Source organism: Cygnus olor, chromosome 2 (assembly GCF_009769625.2).
Source record: "Cygnus olor isolate bCygOlo1 chromosome 2, bCygOlo1.pri.v2, whole genome shotgun sequence".
NCBI classification, from domain to species: domain Eukaryota; kingdom Metazoa; phylum Chordata; class Aves; order Anseriformes; family Anatidae; genus Cygnus; species Cygnus olor.
This window is the reverse complement of record NC_049170.1, coordinates 33,749,638-33,775,429: the sequence shown is the minus strand read 5'-3', so window position 1 is coordinate 33,775,429 and position 25,792 is coordinate 33,749,638. Positions and strand designations below refer to the sequence as shown.

The 25,792-nt window shown below is 38.6% G+C and overlaps 1 protein-coding gene across 1 annotated transcript in view; it reads right to left on the bottom strand.

Annotated features, from left to right (window-relative positions):
* Positions 1-776: 776 nt before the first annotated feature.
* The window catches only part of DNAH11 (dynein axonemal heavy chain 11), a 95,178-nt gene continuing 70,162 nt past the window's right edge, over positions 777-25,792 (bottom strand). The window contains 16 exon segments of the mRNA XM_040550406.1: positions 777-2,635; positions 4,329-4,417; positions 6,010-6,015; positions 7,765-7,963; positions 10,368-10,595; positions 12,320-12,441; positions 13,511-13,657; positions 14,575-14,654; positions 14,656-14,752; positions 15,319-15,439; positions 17,355-17,380; positions 17,383-17,515; positions 18,169-18,306; positions 18,802-18,878; positions 18,881-18,965; positions 20,295-20,499. Of these exon segments, the coding sequence (XP_040406340.1) occupies positions 2,582-2,635; positions 4,329-4,417; positions 6,010-6,015; positions 7,765-7,963; positions 10,368-10,595; positions 12,320-12,441; positions 13,511-13,657; positions 14,575-14,654; positions 14,656-14,752; positions 15,319-15,439; positions 17,355-17,380; positions 17,383-17,515; positions 18,169-18,306; positions 18,802-18,878; positions 18,881-18,965; positions 20,295-20,499 (1,807 nt within the window). The 3' untranslated portion in view covers positions 777-2,581.

Genomic DNA, 25,792 nt, shown 5'->3' with positions numbered 1-25,792 from the left:
GAGCTGAAGGCTGTCTCATGTCACGCCAGCTTTTGGGCTATCTGAGCATTGTGTCTCTGTGCTACGTTCGGAAAGGAAGGTACAGAAGACAGCAGGGCCTGAGAACAGAGCTAGCAGAGATTGCTAACTACAATTTCTTTTCCTGCTCATCCTGTTTCATTTAATCTATTAAGTGCAGTAGTAGCGCTGTTCCATGCTTAAAACCCAGTCTTTCACATGTTTCCACAGTCATTTTGGCTACACTAGGGTATCTGGGTATGTGAGATATCAGTACCCATACCCTTCAACACAGCATTCAACGGCTTGATGGTACTGTTCTGCTAAACTCCACGTGTGCTATAAGGGAGGCGCTGAGGCTGAGAAGTAATCAAACAGCCTCCTTGCTCAGATTTCTCCCCTTCAGACTACCAGAATGCTAAAAATCCCAGAAAGCTTCCTCCTCCTCTACTACAGCTTTCCAGGGAAGCACCCCCCCAAGGCTCAGAGCAAGGGCCAAGGCTGGGACTGGTGGGAGCGTGCTCTGTCTGCCCTGGCTGCTCCTCCCAGCATGGAGGCCTGACTCGTCCTGGCCAGGCCGGGTGGTGGATCATAGAATCATTAAGGTTGAAAAAGACCTCCAAGATCAACTGGTCCAACCATCCCCCTACCACCAATGTCACCCACTAAACCATGTCCTTAAGCACCACGTCCAACCTTTCCTTGAACACCCCCCGGGACGGTGACTCCACCACATCCCTGGGCAACCCGTTCCAATGCCTGACTGCTCCTTCTGCGAAGAAATGTCTGCTCATTTCCAACCTGAACCTCCCCTGGTGCAACTTGAGGCCATTCCCTCTAGTCCTATTACTAGTGACCTGTGAGAAGAAAAGTGGATGTGGCAGACAATGCAGGAGTACAGGCTGGGCTCAGCACAGGAGGGTTTGTCATGCAGCAGTGGGAACATAGCACTGGGGTGAATGCTAGGCTTACCGGCTCAGCCACCCCTAACATATTTTTGCCGAGTTACTATTGCCACATTTGTTTTTAAAAACACACAAAAATGCAAGATAGATACATCTTTTGTTTCACACCCCATGTTAAATTCAAAGCTAAAAAGAAACAGTCTCCGTAATGAGCTGTGTTCCTCTGATCCAAACTCCTCTGGTCCAAATTCCTCCCTAGTGCAGTCCATCACACAGGTTGGCACGTTGTCACCACTACTGTTAACATTCAACTCATCTTTGCCATTCTTTTTCATTCTTCTTCATCTAAAAAGTTTCAGAAATACGTCTGGAGTCTATTATGGCACCTATACATTCCGCCACGGTGCAGTAGGGTTATCAAACTATTTTAAGATGGTTGCTATTTGCACACTTCTATGACATTCCCATTTTCTATAGTATCGAAGGACTGATACCGCTTCCTCTTCCTTTATGAGGATGCTCTGAGTTTATTTTAAGGACTGCCCCTACTGAGGCGAGCGTTAGTTTTAGTACTGAATTTCTGCATCCCCTCAGAAGATGAGCAAGGATTATTATGCCATTTTTGCAGATGAGGGCCTGAGACGCACTGGTAAAAGCCACACAGGACACCTGTGGGAGAGGCAGGGCAAGAGCCTCAATCCACCTGAACCCAATACATGAGCTACAGCTTTAATTCTGCTCAGTGTGCAGCTAATTAGGGGTGTTGCACAAACACACACTGTGCTCACAACTGCCCTCCAACTGATGACAGAGCAGAATAAGAGCTGTAGCAGTCATATTTGTTTTCTAGTCTCCCAGCTCTTGTGCAGTAAGGACTTCACTGGATTCGAAATGTTCCTCTGAACTAGCCTAGTCTAGCCCAGACTAGACCAGTCTGGGATTTAGGCTGGACTTGCAGGTTGTTTTTGCTGCAACCTATTTCTGGCTGTAAGTGGTGCTTTTCACAGGAGCTATTTCTTCCTAATGCAGGGTCCACTCCACAAAATCACAATAAAATTTAAAGGCTTTTGGCATTTAGAACAGTCAACAACAAGCTGCTGCTCCCACTAATACCAGTAAGCACTTATTTCTGAAGTCATTTTGGTTCTGCAACCAGCTATTTACCTGCACCGGAGCCGCTAACCTCACCCACAATAAGCTGTGCCTTAAGACCCCACTTTGAAGCAGTGCCTGGGTGTTGAAAAAAGCCCTGCTAATCACCTCGAGTGAAAGATCAATTCCATCAGACAGTCAGTCGGCACTTACTGCTCTCTGTGCTGGCATTTAGGATGTGTTGTGCTGTATTCCTGGGAGCCACACGTGCAATGGGAGGCTGGGGGCTACTGAAGCTCCTACCAGGAACTCGCCACCCTTGTGTCCCTACGACGGATCCCATGTGAGGTACTGTGTGGTTTATTCTAACATACCTTCTGGTTGGGTTCACAGCTAAAAGAATTGCTCAGCAACACAGGTAGGTAAAACAGGCAATCTGTCCAGCCAACGCACAACACCAGCACTGATAAGATGCGCATCCATCCTGTTTGCATTCATTTGGCCACCAGTCAATGCATGGGTTTCTGTTTTTGCCAGTAATTTGGTGCTGTAACAATTCCACTTAAGGCAAAACGCTTGGAAAGATATCATCTCGCTGTTTGAAATATCAGCAGATCCCCGCTCAGGGTTGGGTCCCTAAACTTTCCAAAGGCCATACAAATAGCAGTGATTCTCCTCAGGTTTCACCACCTATACTTATTTTACAATTATTTGAATGAAAGTTCAGGCTTGTGAAGGTTAATGGACTGCCTAAACTGGAAGCAGTAATTCTTTACTCATCCACGGGCTAGATGCAGAGAAGGGACTGCCAGAACGAGCTTCCCAGCGCGCCCCCGCAACCCCAGCTGTCATTTGGAGAAATCAGCCTCAGCGGAGGTCACAAGTACAGTGGAGGTCAGCCTCCCTATCTCCATGGCAACTCGTGCTCGGGCCTCTTCTTCGGAGCAGTTACTTCCAATTGTGTTAATCTGCACGTGGCTCTTTGACATAGGAAAACCCACTCGGTACGGGTGGGGGAGACACGAGAAAACTCATCTCGCCCGGAGCCTTAAGGCAGGCTTCAGCAGTGTGGCTGAGGGCGAAAAGCGTGCTTTGCCTAAGCTAGCAAGCCACAACAAATGGCCTGCTCAAACATAACGTGCTTTTTTTTTCCCCTTTCTTTTTTTTTCTTTATTTTTTTTATTTTTCTTACAAATAAGCCTTTTACCTATGGACAAAGAAAAATAACAAGTCTGGAAAGCTCTTGAGAAAGCTCTCGGCTGATTTTAGCAAATTGTTCAGTAAATTCTCTGAAGTGACTAGTTAGCAGCTTAGGAGAATCAGCCAGGTTTGTTTTGTTTTGTTTTTCTTATATATATATATATATATATATATATATATATGATATAAGTCTATCTATATGTATGTACATATGAAAACAGATTAAAGTATTTATACCATGCAAAGCTTCTAGAACAAAAAGTAACCTTTTCTTTTGGTACCCTTCAAAGTTCTGGCACTTCTTTCCGGCTAGGAGCAGTTTTGGCAGTCTTGCACCTTAGATTCATGGATGCTCCACACGTACTGCTGTCCAGGACCAAATCTCAAAGACGAAATTCAAGTCATGCAGTATGCGTCAGCTGGCGATGATCTGACAAAACTGCAGCTACAGAAACAGATGTGTGAGAGGGACATGAAAAATGATGCGTAGTCTTACAAGCTGTTTTTCCTATTTGGGGAACAGGAAAACACCCAAGGAAATGTATAATGTATTCAGAGAAGATGGCATGCAAACAGTTAAAGGCAAGTTTTGAGGATTGTGCCATTCTGGACTGCTGTAACTGGTGAATCTATCAATTACATTGGTTAAAGCACAGTTTTATAAAAGACACCTCCTTATGCCTGCCCAGACATTTCTAAACAGCAACTCCTTTAAGTAATTATATTAATTTATTAATAAAGAGAGTAATTAAACTAGGAAAATGAAAACCTAAATGCACTGAACCCTAATGTCATAAGGCTAGCTATACAAGCCGTGTTACAAAACACTGAGCTGAAGGTGCCAAGTAAGCACCTGCAGAAGTGTTTAAACAAGCTACGTGCCAAGTCACAAACCCTTGCAGACAAAATCTGCACATGATGAGTCATGGTACTCATTACAAGTTGGGTCATTTATTCCACGACAGCTAGACAAGACCTTGGTATGGGTGGGACCGCAAAGACAAGAAAGCTTGCGGTCTTCCCAAAAGGCTCCATTTCTGAAAGATCAATTTCTCTCAGGGTTAACAAAGTATATACTCATTCAAGAGCTCTAGCTATATATATGAAAGATATTATCACAGATGAGGCCTTGACTTCTTGCAGATATATACAGCAGAGACTGCGGTCCCAGGCATCAGTGATGTGGCCACCATACAAAATTTCACCAAAGAGAAAACACAAGTCTATGACCCAAGCTAACAACATTAAATAAAACAACAGAAGCTTTGAAAAGAACAAACCTAAGCTGCTCAGAATAAACACTGTTATGAGAAACAAAGAAAATCAAATCCTTCCACAAAGCTTCGTGGCTATGCATTCTTGTTGCTGTTTTTTATTGCTGTTGTTTAGAAAATAACTACTTTGAAACAGTTTTATTTCTTCCTTCCCCTCCCCCCTTTTTTATTTTTATTTTTTATTTTATTTTTTTCCAATTCAGTGAGAGGTATCTATAAATACCTGAGTAAAAATATCGAGTTTATGACTAAAATTGTCTAATGGCATAAAGCAGTATCATCGGAGTCTTATGTCGTTATTTTCTACCTTACCCCTTATAAAAAGATTTTAAGAGAATAGTACATTTTCAAAACACTGCATGATATACGAGAACATAACTCATTAACAAGTGCATGTATTTTCCTATATAGATCTTTAAAAACATAATCCTCATGAGTGACAGGAAGGTAACCTACTGTGCCTTTCTTAGAGGAGAAATAAAGAACTTGTATCTGATTGCAGCCTTTTATATCTCCTCACTAGGAAACACCGAGTAACTGAAATTCTACATTATTTGAATTTGGGATGTATTCAAAAACTTCAGTAAAAATTGAATTAATATTAATCCCATTACTACCACATCATGTAAGCACTATGTTTATTGTAGAGCTGTAGCCATAATGCTGATTTTATAGCTTGTGATTAGCAGTGGTAACACATTTTATTCCACGAACTACTGTCTTTCTGTTTTATTTGGCTTCACAGAGTTTGAAGCTTCTTTTTGCTACCCTTTGGTTTGCAAAATATGCCAGTTTGTGATGAAGCCTTTCCAGATGGGAACCTTTACGCCCTTGGGGGCAGCATTTGCCTCCCAACAGTTCAAGTAAAAACTTAATTACAGGCTTTAAATATTGCATGATGTGACAGAACAGAACATGTAAAATAGCTGCAGCTATTCCGGTGTGTTTGTTACAAGTTTATTTCAGTTTGAATATGTGAAACTCTAATCCATCTTTCTTTTAAACTGGGTTGAAGAGGATGGAGGAAAAAAAAATAAAAAAGGAAGAAAGAAAAAAAAAAAAAAAAGGCCACCAGGATATAATGGACAATGCTGCAAGCTGGTGATGAGAAGCCCAGACAGAGAATCCCTGTAAAAAATGCCAACTTGGGTTTAAAATAATATGTTCCTTCAGTAAGAAGAAACTTGCTTCTCTCTTTGTTGGCAATAGAAACACATTTAATATTTTTCTCATTTCATATATATTTATCTCAATAAATGGTTGTTTGCCTTTGTCTTTTAGAAGACAATATTCCATCATTACAAGCTCATTCAGCTGCATACCTTTGGGGACATTAATAACACAAGAATAATCAAAGCTTGCAATAGAAGAGGGACATTTTTACTAATGTGAGAAAACTGAGGGTTTTGCATTAGAAATCTTTTAGGCTGTCAGGTTTGCATAACTGCTGTTGTTGTAATCCAGGGGAAAATGGTCTGTTTGAACTCAAAAAGCCCTTGACACATAGCTTGTTGGATGGACACAGAGAGGCCGGAGTCCACATTCCCCTCAACACTGAACAACGACTCCATGAACACGTGTATGGGGACAAGAAAGTGGAGGGAAAGAGTGGGACAATGAGGTAGGATCATACATCCTGCACTTCACCTGAAAAGACCTTAGCTATCAGAGGTGACAACAGTGGAGTTCATCTTAGCAATAGGAAAATGGGTTAAATCAAACTGAGATGCAAGGAGGTTAAATATTCACAAGGAAAGAGCAAAACCAGTACCAATGATGATGGAGTTAAGACACTCCACTAGCTGATGGGCTAGCTAAAGTTTTCCAGTTTATGTTTTCTGGTCATTCCCTACCTGTATTAAATAAATTTGTCCCCAAAAGGTACCAAATGAGAGCTATAGCAATATATGTAAGTGTGCGTGTGTGTGTGTATACACATATGCACATGTGTATATACATACAAAGTTGCATCTTGAAAATCTGTTCTCTCTCCGCTCTCTACAATATCTATGTTTAAAATGCTTATAAAGCCACAATATAATGAATCGCTAACCAATACAATGAAAACGGCCAATAAGCAGTATTACCAACAGGAGAGCTGAAGTGATTCTTGCTCTTACAGACCTTTCTAGCCCTTCCTGCCATCAGAACCCTCCCTCTCATTAATTAGCAGAATTAATTATCAAGCTTATGAATTGTGTTTTGAAAAGAACCAAGCTTAAAGAGCAGCAAGATTTATTAGCAAAGAAAACTAAGGGTTGGAATAAGCTGATTTTATAGACTTGTTTTCTAAATGGGAAGCATTATTAAATCATCACTATAAAATTAAGCAATTATTTCAATGTGACACGAAGTACCACAGAAAGGAAAACCAGTTTCAAGTTCTATTAGCTAAAAAAAAAATAGAAAAAAGAAAAAAAGAAAAAGAAAAAAAAGGTCAGTAGGGGAAAAAGAAAAAAGGAAAATTAATTTCTAAGACTAATTACAAGTTGGAAGATACAGAGAAAAGCATATCACCAAGGGGTAACATTTCTCTCTCTCTTTTTTTTTTTTTTTCCTTTAAAGCTATAAATATCTTTTAGATTTGTTTAAATTATGAACATAGGAGGACTTATTCAGTACTACCTACATTATTCAGTAATAAATAACTATTGCAATTATTTAGACATTGCATTTGCAGAACTTACATAAATGACCTCAACCGAGTGTTTAAACTATACAAGTGTAAAATATGCTGTAGCTCAGAAATAAAATCACTCATCTACCCCTAAGTTCGACTCAAGGGGAACATTACTGAGAAAGTCACAACAAGGTGGCATCCTTAATACATAATAATGACACATGCAGGAAATGCACCATTATTTATACATGTGACGTGCTGTAAATTGCTTCCATCATCAGAACTAATTGTAGTGATTATTAATGCAGTGTTATGAACTGTCAAAATTGCTGTATGTAATTACATTTGTGCAAATGCTTCATTACCTGCCTAATGAATTTGGCATATATGCACATGTAAACCACTGTTTTTGTTAACATAATGAAGGGCATTTTTTTCCCCCCTTAGCTACTGATGTGGAACTGGTTTGACCTATATTATAAAGTTCAAGCATCCCCCACCAGGAAAAAAAAAAAAAAACAAACAAACAACTTTGATCTGGTTTATTTTCATACTCAGCAACAGAATCACATAATGCCAGATATTTAAATAACAGCTTCAGAGAAAAATTGTGTCCCCCTTATTCAGTATAAACAGTTGAGTTGAAATAACTTTAGTGCGTGGTTTACTTGACCACATCCTACCTCTGTATGAGTCTCCAAATAATTGCAGAGGACGTTGAGGCAAACAGTGAGGTCTCTAGTACTGAACAGGTGTCTTTGATTCCAGCCTGGAGGGCCAAACCTGAGTCTACTAGCAATGCAAGTGTGAAAATAGCAAAGAGAGAAAAGGATGCTCTTAAATTCCCGTTCTCTGCTACGCAGTTGAAGGGTATCCTGCCAAAATAAAAAAGGAATACATTTATCCACTTAACAACTGGCAATGTAATTGATAGCTGTTCCCGCCTCAGCTGCCGAAAGGGAGCACTCACAAGCCTGAGGTCTGAAGAAGAGTGAGATACTGTGATAAGCGACTATTAGGCAGTATTTTTGGCAGTATTTCCCAGAAACAAAATTGTTGATTTTTATTTACCTTTTTATTTACAAATGTCCCTTAGGAAAGAGACCTGTTGTACGACTGAAACCAATGAAAGTAGAGCTCTATAAATATCACTCAGATAAGCACTGTAGTTTCTTAGCAGAAAACTCCATAGACTTTATTTATTCCAAGTAGAATATTTACCAGTTTAACATTTATTGAAAAGCACACTGTTCCTTCAGATTTTACACTGTTTCCCAAAAAGTCATGTTTGAAAGTTAAGTTTAATCACTTTTCTTTTGCTTTTGTAGTGTTGGCAAAGAATCTTGGCAAAATAAGACTCTTTGAAGGGCTTTAGCTGTTTTTTAAACTACTGAGACAAACAGTTTGTAATTTTCCTATAAAACCTGCAGAAATTTTTTCCTGTTTCTTTGACAGTTTTCTATGTTCTTTTAGTTTGAGAAGAAACATAACAAAAATGACTTTTGATACCCATGAAAACATAGATATGTGGAAAAAAACTTCAGAGGGGTAACCTCTTGGCTGCCCAAAGAAAATATATCATCCTTAACTGAACACGTAGCACAGCCTGAGCAACGCAAGCTTCTATCCTAAAGACACAAAACATTAAATTTATTTCACCTAGATTTGGCATAGTTTAGGCATAGTTTGATTTTCTCATTACAATTCTGCTTTTTTTTTTTTTTCTAAAAAATTAAAATACCATAATCAGAAATTATTAAAGACAGTCTTTGTACAGGATTTTTTTGTAGCAAGCCTCAAACACCAATGGCTCAAAATAATGGGGGGAGAGGGCATGTTCTAAAGCATTGAGCTTAGAAATTAGCCAATTAAAATATGTACGTATACCTGAACTGACTGTAGTCCGAAGTGGGTCAACAATGCATATGGCTTGCCTTTATTAAAAATTTCTAGCCTTTTCTTTCAGCTTTCCATTTGAATTATTATCAAAATAAGGTATTAAAAAAATGAAAAAAAAGAGCTGTGTTACAAGTTATATGTTTAGCCAGAAAACCACAGACATTCTCCCATTCTGCCAAGAATCTTTCAGATCACCTCATACTACCATAATTAACGCATTTGTAGCCAAGGCAGCTTTGACAAGGCTCTTTTAGTGCAATTTTTCTTTTTTTTTCTTTTTTTTTTTTTTTTTTTTTTCTTTTTCTGGGTATTGGTTGACATAGTTCCCCTTAGAATCAACTCTTACCCTGTTCACATCCAAGCTCTGCCTTCATGTAGCCTATGTTCACATAAATGCATGCTAACAGAATCACAGAGTATCCCAAGTTGGAAGGGACCCACAAGGATCATCAGATCCAACTTTTGGCTGCAGTCAGGACTACCTAGAAATTAAACCACATCCAAGAGCATTGTCCAAACACTCCTTGAACTCCAGCAGGCTTGGTGTTGTGAGGACTTCCCTGGGGAGCCTGAATATATTACTAGATGGCTAAAGTAAAAAGTTCTGCTTACCTTTACCATGGCATGCTTTGCTGACATGAGTAAGCTTGCTACTGCAGCACCTCCACAGCTGACTTGCACCAAATTTGGAGATCTCTGTACAAGTTCCTCAGAGCAGGGATAACCAGGGACTAGGAGGGATGCAGGCTGAGCCCATCCAGGGACACTCCTGTTTTCCCCATTCTTACCTCTTACTTCACCTGCTTCTTCCTCTCACCAAGCAACTCTTGCACAGGAAAAGAGCAAAAGACAACAACAAACAGTACATAACCCTTGCTCATAATTTTCCTTCTTTATGCCTAACCACAGGAATTCATACATAGGGTAGTGAGGAATTGCTTGAACATCTGGATGCATAAATCTACACTGAGGGAGAATGGATGTGGTTTAACCTACCAAAAATTAAGAGCTGCACAAAGTTAGCAAGTACTATTGAATAAAATAACATTTTTTTTTTCATAAGACTGCACCACTGGGTAAAGCTCATGTAATAAATGCACCTTTTTCTATCTTTCTAAACATAGTTATGCATGTCTATACCTAGATATTTAATAATATGCATGCAGGTACTATTGTCACACCTTTCTTCCCAATATTGTCAGAAAACATGGAGGCAGCACAGGACACAGGCAACACCCTGTAGCTGCCGTTTAGTTTGGAAACACAAAAATCCCAAAGTTCTGGACTGCTACACAACAGTCATGAACACCATCAATTCTCCCCACAGAGGAAGGAGTATTTAAAACAAACTAATGAAAAAAAAGTCCATCTTGCTTTTACCTGGTCAAAACTGTGGAGTGTAATTTGTAGATCAGTTAGTATCCCCATAGGAGGTTCACTGGTAATTTTAACAGAGTTTTCTAGTATTCCATGAGGAATGATGTGCTCTTCTGGGGTTGGAGCTGGTTCAGCACTAATGCAGATGTGGAAGTCAGAGTGACTTTCTTCACTGTATTGCTCAAGGAGTTTTTCCAAGGTTACTAGCCACTTGGCTACCAGATGAATATTCTGTTGGAAAACAGACTCTGTTTATGGTAAGATAACAGATACATTTGTTATCCTTAAGACATAATTATTGTGGGTTTATAATGAAAAACAGTTATTTAATTCAAAGCATCATTTTATTATTAAATAAATTGATAATGTAAAGAACAGCCTTAAATAAGAGCTTGACCTCGTGGAGGTAATAAATTTCCTACCTGCTTCAGGGGCATATGTTTGAAGCCAACACAATTTTATATATTCATTTATTTTTAAAGTATTTCCCAGAAGTGATGCCAGGTTAGTCAGAAAAGCAAAAAGTTTTTTTGTGTATAATTATACAACACAATCCATAGTAAAAAGCTTCACCTTTTTGCTCATGTAGTTCTCTTTAACATAAAGGTGGAGGCTATAGGTATTTGAATCAAAACGCAGAAGACTAAAGCTTGAGAATTACTGAGTACATCCAAATCCCATTGGCTGCAGTTGGCCTACCACCAGTTGGGATTTAGTTCAAAATCTTTATTTAGTCTTCTTTTGGACTTTCCCCAACCTTTCACTACCAAAAATCTTCACAGCAGAATTGTCACCTCCTTCCTCCCTTAGGAGCACGGCTTATATAACAGACTAGAAAATGGAGAAGTTCTGCAATACCAGAAGCCTCTTGCTTGTTCCCCATTTATTCCTGTGACCTCAGACATGCCATGCTGCTGGTTTAAGGTCCCTGCCATCTCCCATTTTCTCGTTCAGTCCCCAGAGCAGCTAGGAACTCTGAAATACATCTGAAAACCATCTCTCTTCTTTCCTTCACAGCAACACTTCTATGCTCACTACAGGAAAAGCCAGGCTATTTTCAGACAAGTGCAACTAGCTTACTCCTGTGAAACCTGGTTAAAGATTTCTTTCAGCTGAAATGTGGATGAAGTGGTCAGTTTGCATGTTTGCACAGTGCTTGGCGTGTTAAGACCCCTCAGTGACATTATTTCAGTCAGCAGACAACCCTAAGTCCAGCCTGTCTCCTCATTTGTTGTGGGCGACCTGGTTGACAGCCAAATGTGTGTTGCTGAGGTTAAAACCAGAGGAGGAGGTGATCACCGGGAATAACCTCCTAAATATCAAGATCTGGAACATGCATTTTTCCTAGGTTTCTGGACAAAAGGATTGTTACAAATATCTCCTAGCTATTTAGCATGAAACAGTGGGAGGGAAGCACCTTCTTTCAGTAGCATTGACAGTTGTAGTGTCCCTGTCAACACCATCATTAAGGCAGGAGTCACGGTTTGCTAGGGCATTGCACAGGTCTTTTTGTCTGCTGCAGTGTGGGTTCTCAATCCATACAATGCTGGCCAAAGGTGTTGCTCCTATCTCGGGAGAGCAGCGCTCCAGCGGTAATTATACAGTTTCCCAAGAGCAAGTCAGGCCCGCTTTATTAAAGTCTCCATCATGGCCCATTGAACAGACCAGGAGTTCTTAATTATGCAGGGGAAATGTATTCCCGGAGATGGTTCTGCCTACCCACCCGAGGCTGTGTTCTCTCTCCTGCTCCTCCTGGGAGGGTGAGGATAGTGTTAAGCAAAATATGACAACATATAAATATAATGTTTATCCTTTCACAAATTCAAGCTAAAAAGAAGAAGATTATTAGCCATTTAACACTTCTTCTGTAACCCGCTGTATATTTTGTGTGTAATCTGGGAACATTCTTCCAACTGAGCAGACACCCACCATCAGAGAGGCCATTGAACACTCACTTGGAGAAGAACCCAGTGGCCATGTGTGGCATTGATTGCCTCCTCTGCAACTATCTCCTGCTCTTGTCTTAAAGAGATGTTATGAAATCTTCCAGAGTCTATAGTGAAACCAAGCTTTTCGCCTGTAAAAGAAGTAATTGGGGGAGAGTGAGTGACAGAGGGGGAGGAGATAGGAAAATTAGCAGAGCAGAAAGGAAAAAGAATGATAATGCCCCCATTAATTTCACTATCACTTGTGCAATACATATTACTTCTTCTGAAGCACTTCACTAAACCCTTACAATTTCAACAAGCAAAATTGCGAGCTCTCAACAGCGGCCTTATTGCTGGTATTAGAAAAAGCCTGCAGAAATCTGTTCCCTTGGTTTTAAGATAATGAACCTTTTGACATTTTGATAGATGCCCGGCATTGTTACTGAGCTTTAGAAACTCTTACAGGGGGTACAGAGCAATTCCGTTATGAAAAAGGGAGCAACATGTGGTAGATACCACATCAGTTTTTTAACTGATTGGTTCAGTGGGTAAATGCACAAGCCTCTCACCTTGTGAGGCCTGAGTTTAAATTGAGCACAGTGAGGTCACAGCTGTATTAACCTGGTATTCTCACTATTGTCTGCAGGGAATAGCAATCCTAAGTATAAAGCGACGGAGCCCTATACAATTGAATATAGTTTGTATAATGACCATTATTTAGTCACAGGGGGCACAAGATTGCATGAGCATGGAGAAAATTGCCCTCTGGCCCTCATCTAGTCAAAAGGTAGAAAACAGTACAAAGGAAACCTGCATTATGCCAAGCACAGGAATGCTCAGTCTAAGAATTTCTTACTGTAACACTTATGGCCTTACACTTTTCATCCACCCAATTTACCGTGAATATGGTCGGGGTGGAAGAAACTTTAGAACTTGAATCTTCTGCTGAAAATAAACCCTGCCCAACTTTCCCATATTAACGTGTACTCCATTTTAATGAGAGATGATTCCAGAAGTCTTTGTTCTGTTTAGTAAAAATACACTCATACACACACGTGCTTATAGGCACATACATACAAACACATACGTAGATATCATATATTTATGTATCTACATATATGACACTGTATGCTCCATTTCAAGTGGGAGCTGAATTTTTCTTATTTAGTTGGAGCACAGCTGAGTGATCCTTGCACCAGAAGCAAATAAGAAGCTTACCTAGTGTCTCCATGTCTTCAAGTGGATTCACTCCTGGAGACAGATGAAAAAACTCAGGAGTGGCTGGACTGCTCTCTTCGTATGATTTTGCTAAGTCCATCCTCATGCCTTCCACATATTTTGAGCCAAGTTTTTCCTCCACAAAAGTTCCTATATGTATAGAAAATGTGCTAAAGATCAGAAATGATTTCTGCTACAGGTTTCTAGCCTGCACTATTCTTAGACCGGAGCTGCTGACAGCGATGGTCTAAGTGGTTTCATTAAAGACAGCGTCAGGAAAGTGAACTGAAGGCAAAAAGGGGAGCCAGATGGTAAAGTGAGACAGAGGACAATCAGTTTGTTTTCTCTATGGGATAGAGACCACATGACAGAAACTAGCTACTTTTGAATGAAAAAGGACCTTTTCAGTAACTGAATCCAAGAAGTCATTATATGCAGGCAATGCTGCCATGTAAAGCTATGGTAGCTGGGCAAAATAAACACCCAGAACAAAGAAACTGCTTTTGCAGAAGGCATCTAAATAGGTAAGAACAGTAATGGTGTGGTGTGGAGGATCAGGTCTATGAGACCATCACTTGGGATCAAAGGATTAAAACAGCACTACAGAACAACTGAGATGAGATCATGTAAGTATCCACAACTGAATCTTTGTTGTAGAACAGAATTTTTAAAATGGGAGACCCCCAAAATTTCATCCCATGGGGTTAGTTAACAGTCCTGATATGATAATGAGAACTAACACTTTCAGCTATTAATGACATAACTTACTCTATTTTTGTTTATTAATGAGCACTCTCCTCGGGGTACCTATATGCAATCTAAAAGAAATCACAAACACAGCTCTCCAAATATGCCACAACTTGTGTCTCACTACACCATCTCTACGTAAATTCATCACAAGCAAAACATTGTCTGGGAATGGCCACAGTCACTGATTCCAAATTCTGGTTGACCGCTCAGTTAAGTTATTTGCCTGCTTCTTAAGATCTCTGTCTTCTCCACACTGATACACAGAAGCCACCCTCTCACATACTCACCCTGGCAGATGTGCTGTCAGGTTTCATACCTGAGAGCATACGTCATTCTGTCCAGATGGAGCACCCTCAGTATGATTAGTTTCTCTAGAAAGCCTTTGTTTTTCCATATCTGGACATTCTGAGTCCACCTACTTCTTCCACCTCTTGGTGGATACTTCAATATCTTTATCTACCCCCTTGAGCACATCCATCACTGCCATAGCCTGGAAACATACCAAAGATATAAATGCAGAGGACGTACCTTCTCCGTGAAGGCTGAAAGAGGAAGATAAATATTGTTACTATTGGGATATGTCAAAAAGTCTCATTTAACCAATTACAGGGGACTCAGGACTTACTTTAAAATACTAAATTACATATATATGGTATTTATAACTATATAATACTATTTTACTATATAATAGTATTTATAAGAGTTTATTTTGGCCAGTATTACCATACTGTCTGCTTACTGTTAGATAACAAGATATGACAAACTGGAAACCTTGTAAGGGACATTTACTATAGTAAGAAGCAGTATGAAGATCAATATTATATTTCTAGGCAACTGGACAAATTATAGTATAACAGGATTTCCTCACAAACCACAACACACAATGCCTAAGGAAAAATATATTCAAAATCAAAGACAACTCTTTGAAAGCATCACTATTTCTACTACAAATTCCTGTGGAATGTATTACTTTATCTGAGATTGTCTAGTTGTAGCTTGCCTCCAGAAATAACATCAAAAAGGATTTAGAACTAAAAAGCAATTTTCACAACCTGTCCTAATGGCACTCCATGACTGAGTAGTTAAGAAGTCAACAGGACTCTTGTAAGTGCATTCAACTTTGAATCGAAGAAGGAAATCCAATTCAAGTGCTTCTATCTCTTTACTTCTTAGAAGAATCTTGACAGTGTACAAAATTGAAAAAGGTCATCAGACTTGGTTCAGAGGCACTTCTGCCTTGAAGTATTCACCACTCAAAGTCTCATCGAGTAGGGAGCTCAAAGCCACAAGAATTCCTATTGCTGCATTTTCTGAATCTCTGATATAAGAATTAACATCTTGTTTTAAGATTGCTTTAAAACATTGATTTGAAATCTATTGCAAATAGAGTAATCTTATATATCTGCCTTTAAAGGTTGTGACAGATTTTCCCCAAACCATTCCTTCACACACACACAGCTGAATTTACCTTTACTGTTAAAGACACCTTGAAAATCAAATTCAATGTGACAGTCAAAGCTTTTTGCAGAAAATATAATTGCTGTTCATTTATGTACTGAATGCCAAATTCACACAAGTTTTAAAATAAGCTAAACAATATCAGCATTTTTTTCCTTTAGCTTGTGGGAACATAAACAAACAAAAACATAAGTCTTGCACACTGAAGTTAACCTTATGCAAACTTGGCTACAAATTATTTTACTACTGAAAAAGTAAATATTTCTGAATTCCATCTAATTATCTCCATGTGTCCTTTTTATGGCTTGAAAGATGGAGAGGAGGACAAATAGTGCACTCCTGTCTCCATCTTCATTCTAGGCCCTCTGTATACTGCAAGCACTCACAAAGCTTTGGGAAAATTGCAGATCTTGAGTTGATTTTTTTTTGATGATGATTGTGGTAGTGTTTCTTTTTTTCTTTTTTTTTTTTAAATATTGTTGGAGGGATATATCCAGTATTCTTTTGATGGCAATTTAGACTTTGTAGAAGTAGGCTGCAGAACTATAGCAACTGAATGAATCAGTTCTGGTACACGAACTGAATGCATACCAAAAAAAGGATCCTCAGTTTCTAGTAGGGTTTCTTCTAGTTGTTTTCTCTCTTTAATCACATATATTAAAGAAAAAAGTGACACCTTTGCCATGGCACTCTATAGTCTCTCTGCTTCCTGACATAAATACATTTTTTTCCCTTTGTTAATAGCCCCTTCTCTTTCCATCTAAAAATGTATTTAAAAAATCAGAAATTTATTGTGCCCCATACTCTGGCTTCTGTCTGCACTATAATTATGACAGAGCTTATTTTTCAGTTCTTGTATAGATTTCCATTGTTCTTGATCCATCCCAGTACCACTGCTACAAAAAAGGCAAAGTTAAGCATCACAGTGCTACAAGCCTGGGTGATACAAAGAAATCCATCTGTACTATGATGCAGAGAAATCACCAGTTTTCTCTCCCCTCGCCCTTCTCTCTCCTTTCTCTTCCAAATATTTGTCTGCTTGTTACTTCCATTTATACACTCTGTAGAGTGATTCCCTTTTTCCTATCACCCCCCCAAGTGGATTCCCCAATTTATAACTTTTTACTTCCTTCATGAATGGTTAGCTTCTAGTTTAATCCCCACCTTTGTTACTGATCAGCTCTGTGATACAACATCTTTTGGAGCAAGCTCTTCAGGGCAAAATCTACCACAAAGAAAAAGTAATCCCTGATCTTCTTCCAGGATTTACAGATTATAAAATTAAAAGGAAAAATAGCAGCCTGAATGTGATATGTGTATTATTAAGAGAATTCTTATTTTACTATACCACATCAATTCCAATATTAATTATATAACCACAAGCAGTTAAATCATGTCATCTATCCTCAATGTAGCTTCATAAAGTCACAGCAGTATTTTAAATAAATAGAGTTGGATAAAAGCGTCTTTGGAATTTCTGCAATTCTGATTTACATTGAAGCAGAAATCACACTGTGTGAGAAACTGCACAGCCATCATGCAAAAAGATAACTTGCTTAGGCAGAGGCATCACCTTCTAAGGTAAGAAACAGAAACCAATAATATCAGCAACATCAATCAGAAAAATTTTCCTCACCTGAGAAGCAGTTTGGGCCAGGAGATGAGCTTATCCTTTTCAAAAAGTCCTTGGCTCATAAAAACAAATGTTGAGTACGTGACAGCTTCTGTCAGACTGGAGATACACTACTGAATGTCTTCAGCCTGCTTAATTGCTTTGTGGAAGACTGCTATGAAGGCCTGAAAATAAAGAAAATTATTTTAATTTATTTAATTCCAGAATTCTGTTTGTTTTCCTGCATGCAAGATAACCAATCAGTTTCTGACTGTAGGCTTCTAGAAAGAGATGTCCTTAGCAGTCTAAAATGCAAGGCACTAGGGGTTGAACCATTTCTGACAAGAAGCTTTGAGGAAACTCAGCAATCCAGGAATGAAGGCTGCAAACTGCAATACTCTTCTTCTTCCTTATTTAACTCGGCAGGAATATCCCTCTCACTCAAGAAAGATGATAATTTTGCAGCGGGTTATCTTCCTTCCTTATAGCATCAAATAATTTGGATGATTTGCCACAGCGGGTTGTTTATAGAGAACCCCTGACAACTCTTACTACCTGACCCTGCAGGACAGCTGCACAAAAGGCAGGCAAACTTCAGAAGCACAGTCAGAAAACACCATCAGAACAGAGGGAGCCAACAACGAGAGACCAGTGGGGAGGTACTGTGCTAGGAATCAGCAGGAAATCACAGTACTCTCCTTTCTCAGACATGCAGCCTTGCTACTGTAATGTCGTACCACCTCTGCTACAAATAATAACCAACACATTGGGCATCACTGCTGGGGGTAGGATTTTGCTCCTTGCACTGCGAAACTAAATCAACAAGATAACTGTTTACCTTCACTGAGTACCGGTAGACAGGGTTGATGCTGCCCAGGCTATTACTAACGAATTAAAGAGACGCTCTTATGGCTGTTGGTCTGTAAAGCTGTCTCATCACATTAATTTGAACTTCATTTTCTTTGGCTTCAGCTATCTATAGGATGACAGTTGCCTCACTTATTTTTTAATCCATCATGATTACCCCACACAATTACCAAAACATTCCTATCAGTACAAGAAAAAAATATGGATACACTCTACCAAACTGACTTTATTTCAGACAGCAGCAAATATTTAGGGTAAGCAGGCTTCTGCTTGGACAAACATTAGGGAATAACTTCTCCACAGCAATGTGCCTGTTCACTAGTAAAAACATGGAAATCACATATGAATACATTTATTCACATTTCTTGCTGGTATTTCTCTTACAAGTACTAACTCAAGCACCTAAATCAAAAGGAAAATAAAATAATTATGTGGCAGCTACATACCATAAGTAGGAAACTGTGAATACGTGGGTGGACAGCACTTGCTGGACAGACAGGAGTTTGACAGTTTCTAGTTCATAGACCTATTTCACTAAAAATAATTAATAATACACATTTTACAAGTGACTTCAAGCTGTTAAAACCAGTTCAACCATTATTACGTTGCACTGTATTTCTGTTGCAGCTGACTTTGCTGATTAGAGTTTTTCTACAATTTTATTGTCATCTAAGAAACTTTCCTGGCAGCTGACAGACTGAGCAGCATGTCCTTCTCCAGCTGCTTGAGCTCAATCTTGAAGCAGTTCTGCTGCTTGACCAGCACTGACTAGCAGAGAGAATGAAAACTCTGTACTCAAACAATAAAAAATAGCAGTAAAAATGCTGGTTTATAGCATTTGTGAGCTATTTTTATTTAATCGCACCAGATGATTTAATTTAATTTCTGAAGGAGGTAGTTCACCTTCTGTCCTAGTACATTAGAATTAAAGTTCTGGGACACCCAAAGCAAGAATGTCAAGATCATGGTCAAGGAGGAGACCACACTCACCATGGACTAGAACTTCAGTTCTCTCCTAACTTCCTTCCTCCTCAGACTACACAAAAGGATTGGGATCTTGCCAGAGAAGGTGAGTGGTAATCTACGTGGCAGTTGAGAAACCAAGAATAGCATGAAGCTGGAGAACCCCACTAGGGGAGCAAGTAGGGTGGGGAAGTATGGTCAGTCTGCTCTGCTGGACGGGCCCTCTGACACTGCAAGAGTTTGACCAGTCTTGTTGGGAGTTCTCCATCAGAATCTGACCCTTACACTAAAAAAACCTATATGATGTAGGTGTTGGAAGTGTACAACCACATGTGGAGCAATGGGCAGATGCAGAAGAAAATGGAAAGTTGTTTTCACACTGTGTTCCCAAGTATATTGCTTTCATTCTTCAAGGGGTAATTAAGCTCTCTGACCCAGCTTGCCCTTGCATAAAGCAGGAGTACCTCAAAGAGATGCAGCTAATCTTCGCCGATGAAGTTTGTGAAGTGTAAGAGCTAACTGGACAGAGAAATAGGAAGCATTCTTACTACTCATTTCATACCCTTAAGTACTTTTTCCATTTTTTAGACCAGTCTGCTCAAGGTCCTCTTTATAATCATATATAAAAGTATTTCTGTTCATAAAGTACCATACATTGGCTATGACTGCAAGAACCACAGAACTGCATCTCTGTAGGAATAAATTATAGTTTATTAACCAAGTACCCCAGGTCCTAACCAAATGCCATCATATCCTCTTATGGACTGGCATGAAGTTTTATTTACATTTATTGGCTGAATATCACTAAAGCACAAAGCACTGTACAAGGCTTTAATACTGTACTGTAAAATAATTGCAATGCACAGAGCAAACTGAGCAGTAGAAAGAAGTGTGGGAACAAGATCACAATACATTTAATTTCTAGGAAAGCTTTAGGTCTAGCACAGCCCTCTTGGAGCACCAATTTGAGCAAATCTATAGAAACACTTTCTACACTTTGTGGTATCTGACCCTTAAAATCTTTCTAATATGTGGGTTACTAGCAATTACTGTACAGCAGATTCAAACAGGCATATTAAAGTTAGCCTTACAATCTCAAAAGGAGCAACGGACAGATCAAAAGATAGTCTTTACCTTACGATTTTCCAAGTCTGGCCTTTCAGCACCAAGCAAAACAGCCAGCTACTGTTCTTCCAGCCCATCCCTAGTGATAGTGAGATTAATGAGAGTGGTCTGAGCCTGCAGTTCTGGCTTGTAGTGAGAGTTAGCCAACTTAGTGTGAAAGATGAGACAGAAATTCCTGTAGAATTCACATTCTTTTTCTTCAATTTGGTTATATCTGAGAAAGAATAAAATGCAAAAGAATGGGAAAAAATCATAAATATCCTAATTACAAAAAGATGAGCATTGTGTGATCTTGGCAGCACAAGAAGTGGATACAAACCAAACTTTATATGCCTGCACCTTAAGGAACAAAATGATGATGACTGAGCACACCAAAACTATATGAAAAATACATACAGCGTTTCCTAGTTGGCATAGCTTCCTTTCCACATACAGTAGACACTGGTAGATTATTCACTGCTGTGCTGAAGAGTCTGTGGCTTAGGGGTAAACTTCTATCTTTATTGCTTATGACAAACTTAAGAGAGCTTTCAAACAATTCTTTATCAAATAGATGTTAGTTCTTACAATTGTTTCTTTAAATACAGTTTTATTTATTTATTTATTTATTCTGTACAGCAATGGCTGCTTTGAATATTTTCTTCCAAGAAAGGAGTTCCAAATATCTTTTTTTTTTTTTAAAGAAGTCTGTAGAGCATTTATGCAACAGAATGCAAGTAGATGGAAACTAATTTCATAAAACTCTAGTTCACATTAAGCCCAATCAATTTTTAAAGTGATTGCAGTACTACAGATACTTAATATTAAAACACAACTCATGAAAGTCACATCAGTACATGAATAAAGCAATTCTCTGTACAAACTTACACATTGCTTACTTTTTAGGATATCACAGTGCACTGCCAGAGTCAGGGGCATATATTTCAACTGTCAACATTCTTGTCTGGCTCTGACATCCCCTTAGCCAGAAGACATAGGCTAAATAAAATGGTGTGCTGAAAGCACTTCTGCATTTCACCAAGGACCAGGGTGAAAAGGCAGTCACTTACGATACACTGCAAGTGAATTCCTAAGAATAACTTAATGCGACTGGTCCTAGGAAACCCATGACTCTACAAGACAACATTGGATGTGTGCACACTGTATACTAATTCAATGCAAACTACTGGAGATGAGCATTCCTGTCTTGTGCTTGCATAATAGCCACATTCAGCCAGACACATTCAGCCAAACAGTTTTGTCCTTCAGGTAATTCAGCCTTCCTTAGATAGAGCTGAATTCACTGTTCAGTTCTGCAACTTGGATTTCAATTCCAACACTGTGGTCCCTTCATACCTTTGTAAATTGGCTACAGCTGTAGAGAATGATACACTAGAGCTTGACACAGAGCAATTTTGCTGCACCTTCAACACACACATACACAAAGGCAAAAGACAGAAGCAGAGATCTGACAAAAAGTGACTTTCAGTTTGCTTTGCCAGTGGAAAAACTTTACTAAGACAGTCATACTACCTTCCAGAAGGTCTATGTAGTGATATAATAAGCTTTCAAGTTCTGGATTCGAGTACTTACTTTATGGGTTCTCAGTTCACAGGACCAATAAATTACCAAGTTCTGTGATTATCATCTATGAAAGGTAAAAACCACATAATGACTCAGTTGGTTTTATTACTGCTGCTATTCTAGGTTTTGTTAATTACAGATCTGCGAAAAATAAATGTTTTGTTATTGTTCTCACATGGTTCAAGGAGTATAAGCAACAACTATTTAAACAACTGCTTCATTTTTTTAAATGAAATGCATCCATTTAAAGGTTGACTCTGGTTTCTGAAGAAATGCAGCAGGTATAGGCACTATTTATGGAAGCCCTTGATAGAAGACATAGCAAAAAATTTACTCCAAAGAAATAACCCAAAGTAGATTTTGTCTTTAGTAAATTTTTCTTCTTAATCTCCTATTCCACCAGCAGAGGCTGCTAGAATGGACTGAATTAATGTACCATTCTAGTTAGGAAAAAACAAAGTATCTCTCTGTTATTTAAGAACATGCAAAGTAAATTAAAGAGAAATTCTTATCTGCTAGTGTTTTCCTGCCAAAATACTCATAGATCTTGAAAAAATGGATTAAGAGATTTGAAAGGGGTTTCCAAAGCACTTTTAAAATCCTGTGTAAATTTTAAGGAATAACTGAGTTTTAGCAAAAACAAATATTAAGAGTGAATATATTGCAGAAGCTTACACACGCACCAAACTCTCATCTGTGAGAAGTCTAGGAATGAGTCTGCCAAAATCTGAGTTACCGGCACAAAGAACTGGTTTTCCCTTGTCACCTACTGCCTAAGGAAACAATGCCTAGGACTTTCAAAAAGAGCATCTGATGAAGATGAAAAAAATCTTCAGCATACAAACATGATCTCTTTTCATCAAATGGCTTGAGTTTATGTAAACTTTTTTCTTAGCAAACATTTTCATGCACTCAAAATTAAAAAGAGTACCTTTCAGGGTGGATGTTCTCCAAAACATGCTGTGACTCTAAATGGCAAAAACTAGGATAGCTTCCTATAAATAAATGTTTTGTATGAGCTCAGCAAGAATGAAAAGAAGTGATAAATTCTTGGACAGAAAAGGAAAGGGAAACAATATTTTTCTGTTTGAAGAAAGAGGGATAAACACATTTTCCAAAGGAGCCTTCTTTCACTTCCTGCTGCTTAAAATTAAAAGCTTCTGGAAAAGACTTTCAAACTCCAACAAGTAACGTAGAGAAAGCAGTTGAATAAATCAGGTGAAAACAAGTGAAGAATGGAGCTGTTACTAGGCAATCTCAGTAGGCAAACTGTGTAAGTTGGTCAAACTAGTTCAGTTGGAAAATGCTGCCTTAAAGTTGCACAGCTGGCGAGACGTTCAAGGCAAGGAAAGCTATCCCTGTGGAGAAACCAAAGGAATTGTCTTGCTGTGTGTGTGCATGAATAATAATCATGCCTCATAAGAATGGAAACTTGTTAATACAAGCTACATTGGCACATAAATTTCAATACATCTTAAATAACCCTGAATAACCTAATCTTTCAACTGAAGAAACATGACTATCCCTTTGTGAAGGTGCAGAATAGATGAGTGGGTATAACAGTTCATATGGTGCATACAGGGTCTTATGAACAACAAATTTATTCCTCTACCCTCTCCCATATGAGTCAAAATGATATTGATCTGTACAGTTAAATGCCTACATCCAGTTATCTCCAAAACAGTGGTTCTGGGGAGATGGCATAGGAATTGCAGAGATAAATTATGGAGATAACACTCTTTGGTGTGTCCAGACCAAACCTATTCAATAGCATCACTTCTCTTTCTGAACTAGCAGGTTAGTGCCAAAAAATCTGTACTGAATTGGCACCTGTTTACTTCCATGCCTTGATTTATCTGCTCCACTAGATCTCAGCATGTGCATTCTGAATCACTTTTGGATACCTTGCTGTTAAGTAAGACCTAATTTCCACCCCCACCCCCCCCCCCATGCCTTTCATGGTTACATACAAACACGTACCACAACAGATAGTTTTTGAAATTATTTTATTCACTTTTGTCTTTTCTCCATCCTCTCAGAAAATATACTAAATTATTTTAATAATAATCTTAGCAATTTTTAGCCATTGTCAACATCAGGTCACAGTCTAATATATATTAAGACCCACTGAGCAGGTTTGCAGGTCCAGAAACCTGGACTAAACTAAAATACTCAAGCTCCAACACCTAAAGTTTCTTAGGCTTCTAACTCTTAACTAAAGCACTCAAGTAAAAAGTCTGATTTGCAGAGATAACAAGTAACTGAAGTTCACACTATAATCACCCAACTTTTGAGAAAAATGTAAATTCATACATATATCTGAAGTTCTCTGAAGCTCACAATCCCTTTTGCAGGTTTCATTCAAAAACAATACCAGAAGCTGATGTTACAGAATATCAAGTGTCTGACACAAGAACAATCTTGGTAAACAATGTGGGGAGGAATATAATTTTATGAAGTTGCTTCACAGATCAGCAAGTTCTCTAATATGCAGGCTAGTAAATTTGCTTTGGAAGGAGTACAAGTTGATAAATCTCCCTAGCTATGCTTTCTGTCGATTAATATGATAAGATATATTTTACTTAAAATTAGGATTGTCTGAAGCTCAGTGGATTTAATTATTTGTAATTATCCAGTTGTTGTCAGTATGTGGCCATTTTATGACAGTGGTATCTACTGTGTGGGTCAGGTTCAACTGTATATCTTTTCAAACATAGAATTAATGTACTATTGATGAAACCATTACTAGAACCAAATTAAAGTCTGGGCTGATGTATTGGTCCACGGGGTGCTGTCAGACATGAAAGGAGTAATTAGTATTCATTACTTCATACTCTGCAACATTCCAATTATTAATGAACTTCAACTGCTGGACTGCACCATATCTATCACAAATACCTTTCTAGTCCTTCTTTATTAGGAAGAAAAAAAAAATCCAAAGTGCCTGACATAACTACTAAGATAAACAAATAACAGAAATTAATCCAGAATGAGGAAAACTGTTTATTTGGTAATAAAGGGGTGTATATATTACTATTGCCCCACAGAGGAGACCTGCTACATCTTCAGTGAGCAATGGAACATTAGGTCACGTAATGTTGCTAAAATATTCACACAAAGAACTTATATTTGTATCACAATAGCTTCATGCTTGTGTGAGTGTGTACTGGTCTGCTGTGCTACATGGAAACCTCTGCTGAGTAAATGCAGATTTCTATTGCTGGGCCCCCCATCCTCTTCAGTCCAACTTTTTTTCTACTGTTTTACATCCATCTGTCTTGTGACTTAAGCCTTGTTATACCTTGCAATCTGACTCTCATCTCTCTTTCAGACCAGTATAATTCTAATTTTCAGTAGAATGTCTTCACTGGAGATTCTAAAAATGAACCTGTATGGTCTTACATTGAAGTACTTCAAATACTATTGCCATTACATAGAAAGGCAACAATAAAGAATCATTTCAAGAGGACACTGCAGGGTAAGAGTGTATCCTCCAGGAGCTTCAAACATTCACAGAGACGTGAGCTGTTACTTAAATTTACTGTGCGAACATCAAAGCCTGAAATTCTGGAGGGAGGAGGAGGGAGAAAAGCTTGAGTAATTTCTCCAAAACTAGAAACCAGTTTTATTTAATATATCTTTCATATTTTCTCTTTGAAAAATCAGTCTGTGCAAGTAGTCTAAATGCTCTTTGAGTAACATTTGAGAATGATCCAGGAGTGCTTCAGGGGTACCTCTGATTTTTTATTAGAATAAGCATCATATTCTCAAACTTGAAAGATCTAGTTCATGAATATGTTATTTGAAAACAGGAATAGAGCAGAAGAATACTTTAAGTCTTAAAAATAAATCCACATTTGAGTGGAGAAACTAACATAGCATTTCAGTTCACCGGATGAGGTATTTAAAGAGGTTTATCAGGTTTACTCTCATGCTACCAAAAA